The sequence below is a fragment of the Sinocyclocheilus grahami genome, unplaced genomic scaffold (genome assembly GCF_001515645.1).
Source record: "Sinocyclocheilus grahami isolate Dianchi unplaced genomic scaffold, SAMN03320097.WGS_v1.1 scaffold973.1, whole genome shotgun sequence".
In the NCBI taxonomy this organism is placed as follows: Eukaryota; Metazoa; Chordata; class Actinopteri; order Cypriniformes; family Cyprinidae; genus Sinocyclocheilus; species Sinocyclocheilus grahami.
In genome coordinates this window covers 183,954-187,929 of record NW_015506152.1, presented here as the reverse complement: position 1 = coordinate 187,929, position 3,976 = coordinate 183,954, and the positions used below count along the sequence as shown (strand labels likewise).

General features: G+C 43.5%; 1 protein-coding gene across 1 annotated transcript in view; it reads right to left on the bottom strand.

Annotated features, from left to right (window-relative positions):
- The window catches only part of LOC107565008 (low-density lipoprotein receptor-related protein 1-like), a 64,940-nt gene that overhangs the window by 51,102 nt on the left and 9,862 nt on the right, over positions 1 to 3,976 (bottom strand). The window contains exon 7 of the mRNA XM_016250192.1: positions 481 to 630. Coding sequence (XP_016105678.1) covers positions 481 to 630 — 150 coding nt within the window. The remainder of the gene's footprint in view (positions 1 to 480; positions 631 to 3,976) is intronic.

Sequence of the window (3,976 nt, the reverse complement as noted above, 5' to 3'; positions counted from 1 at the left end):
CTCTATGCCCCGATTCTCTAAGAAATATATATATATATATATATATATATATATATATATATATATATATATATATATATACTATTACTTTATTTCCATTCTTAAACATCAGTTGATTGCAAAGAAAATGGCTAGTCAGCCAAAAATGAAGAAAAAAAACCAACAATAACAAATAAGATTTTTTTAATAACTATCAGAAAGGATAGACAGTGATGAGATTACATGGAGAGCAATGCTCTGCATCTCAGAAATATGTATTTTCTAGAGTTTCAGAGGAGATTTCAGTAAGCAAATATCTTAAACTGTGCTCAGATTTCCAATAGCCTAAAATTCAGAGATTTCAATAAAAATGTGAATATCTTTTTAAAAGATTTTATTTTCATTACTTGAAAAGGAAAAGCCAGAAAAAAGGGACCATGGAAGACACCCATTTCACAGGCTCTAAAATGCAGCACACAGCTGAAGTACCCTTGTGTTCACCTGGGCAGTTTCTCTCATCTGAATAGTCTCCACAGTCATTTGCGCCATCACAGACCCATGATGGAGCGTAACACAGCGTAGTGAATTCACACCGCTGATAGGTGAAGCCTTTCACACCCAGACGGAAATAACTGGAACAATCAGAGACCACTGAAAAACAAGACATAAGACAAATGCTTAAGAAACAATAGAACAGTATGTACAACATTCAAGAAATCTCTTGCTACCATGTACAGTATATTTCGGTAATGGATAAACTTTTATAAAAGTATTATAAATAGAGATTTATTTCAGTTTATTACAATATGTCAGCTGTTCACTTTTATGAACTGAGGGATGTGTTAAAATTATGTCTTTTTGGTAACGTTTGGTAGCATTGTCTTTTTGAGAACACTATTCACTATTAACTAGTTGCTTATTAGCATGCATATTACTAGAATATTGGCTGTTTATCAGTACTCATAAACAGGGTTGGGGAGTAACAAAATACATGTAACGTTGTTACTGTCACAGCTACGCTGCTAACAATAAACGTACTAAGAAGAAGAAGGTTTATACAGTTTTTAATCCAACACACAGGGTAGCATAAACGCAGATGTTGACATTGACGAGACCGGATAAACTAGAACTGAACACACAGGAACTAAAATACACAGACCAAACAAGGATAATTAATTACACACACCTGAACAGAATGACACAATTAACTCAATGAAGGGGAACGGTGCATGAAGAAAACAAAGTCCAAACTGAATGACATGTGACATATGACCCCCTTCTCAGAGAGAAGGATGACGCGGCGAGGAGGATGAGGAGGGGGGTTGGCGAAGGGCAGGCACTCCAGCAGAGAGATGCAGGAGGAGGTTCGGGAGGAGGACGACAAACAAAATCCAGGGAGGAGCCTTGAGCAGGAGACCCAGGCCACAGCCAGGAATGCGCTCCATGGTGGCGTTGCTGGAGGGAGGAGCAAATGTGTGATGGCAACACACACCACCATGGGATGAAAGTGAAAGTGAAGTGACGTGTGGTGAAGTATGGTGACCCATACTCAGAATTTGTGCTCTGCACACACACCCAGAGCAGTGGGCAGCCATATTGCTGTGGCGCCCGGGGAGCAGTTGGGGGTTTGGTGCTTTGCTCAAGGGTCTCACCTCAGTTGTGGTATTGAGGGTGGAAGAGAGCACTGGTTATTCACTCTCCTCACCGACAATTTCTGCCGGACCTGAGACTTGAACTCGCAACCTTCGGTTTACAAGACCAACTCTCTAACCATTAGACTACGATGACGAGTTGCTGACAACGATGGAGGTGGAGCACACAGCACAGACAAAGTGCCAAGGAGGAGGAGCGATACCGAGGAGGATCCAGGTGGCTGCGACGGAGTAGTAGCGATGATCGCCCGAGATGTAAGTGGGGATTCAGAGGCTAGAGGGAGAGCTGGAGCGACCGAGGAAGAAGATGGAGCCTGAGGGAGGGCGGAGCGGGCTGTAGCCGAAGGGGTGGAGGGCCAGTGAGCAGCGGACGGCCCGCAAGTCTGCAGCAGAGGTGTGGCAAAGTCTGACCAAGGTGGAGCTGACTGAACGAGGGAGCCCAGCGAGGCCAAAAGTCCATGCCGGAATCGAAGGTGGGAGTTGTGCAGGTGCAGGAGTCAGGACGGCGGGACGAGGTGGAGCGGAGCCATCCAAGGCCAGAGGCAGAGCCACGGGCTCCTCAGGTCCAGGAGACAAAGACGCCCGGCTGGCCTGAGATGGAGCCCCACCACTGAGAGGAGGTGAAATAGAGGAACTGACTGGGGATGGAGATGACTAGACAGCAGGAGTGGCTGAGGACTGAGGAGACTGCAGAAATCCGCAAAAATAAAAAGTCTCTTAAGGCAGTTTGGAAAGGAGGTGGGAGAGGGAGGCTGGGAGGAACCAGCAAAGTAAAAGTAAAGCAAAGTCTCGAACTCTCCAAACTGAAAAACAGTGTCCAAGTCAAGTAAACACTCACTCTCAGTGGCGGGAGAGTGGGAGGGGCTCACATCCATACCCTTGTGTTCCACGAGAATTCCCTTCGACATGTGCGATGTTGCCGGCTCACACACTTGGTCAGATGCGTCAATCGGCTCAGGCTCAGTCGCTTCTTCTCGCGATGGCTCTTCAGTCACGGTGGGCTCTGGTTCTCCGACTGCGGGTTTGGGGCATTGTGATTTATTGTGCTGCGCTCATTTTTCCCTCCGTGTCCAATACTAAAATAAGTGCGACACACTTTGCAAAAAGCATGGGAATTGTCAATGCTGCTTTGCGATAAGAAATTATATTCCTTATAATGCAGCGGCTAGTGTCCTTACCAAGTCAAGAAAATATGATCATATTACCCCAATTTTACAATCTCTGCACTGGCTACCTATTAAGTTCTGTATCAGTTACAAAATATTATTACTTGCCTATAAGGCCCTTAATGGGTTACCGCCTGCGTACCTAACTAGTCTTGTACCACGCTACAATCCATCACGCTCCCTAAGGTCACAAAACTCTGGACTTTTGGTAGTACCTAGGATAGCAAAGTCCACTAAAGGAGGTAGAGCTTTTTCATATTTGGCTCCCAAACTCTGGAATAGCCTTCCTGATAACGTTCGGGGTTGAGACACACTCTCTCTGTTTAAATCTAGATTAAAGACACATCTCTTTGGCCAAGCATTCAAATAATGCATCTCATAATCTTGTACTGCAGTTATATCTGATCAAATGCACATTATTATTCTTTAGTTTGGGTTAAACAAATAAATTGTGCTTAGTTGGAACAGCAGCTATGCTAATTATGTCTCTATTTGTTTCTCTGCTTTTGCCACGGGATTAACATCTCGTGGTAACTAGTATTTACACAAGCTTCAGTCTGGATCCAGAACACCTGAGAAGAGATGATGCCAACCCCTCAGAGGACCTCAGATGATGCCAACCCTGAAACAACTTACAGAACTACCACATTTCGCTATAAGTTTGATTGCATCATATAATAATTGCTGTTAATAGTGTTTATCGTCTGTTTGATTACGTCTTTAATTGATTTTTCCATACATTTCTGCCATATGTACATTATCTGACAGTCACCACTGATACGCTACTACTGAATATTGTAGAAACTTAATTTGCTGTAAAGTTGCTTTGCAACGATTTGTATCGTGAAAAGCGCTATACAAATAAACTTGAATTGAATTGAATTGAATTCCTCCGTCCAGCTGTTGTTGAATTTGCAGCTACATTTTGTTTTTTTTTCGCCGTAGCACCACCTGAGCTTTCTAATGCCATTTCTACCAGTGATGACTGATTCAACTTCCCCCGTCTACATGCACAGATATCAACAGTGCAACTGAGTTGTAGCTTGCCAGGTTGAGGCCACAAAAGGTTTCAAAATTGTATGATCTGTCTATTGTGTGAGTAGGATGCGTTTCATACAAGATCTGGCAACTGGTCAACCTTGGAATAATATATTGATGTGATTATTCATATAATGAGGT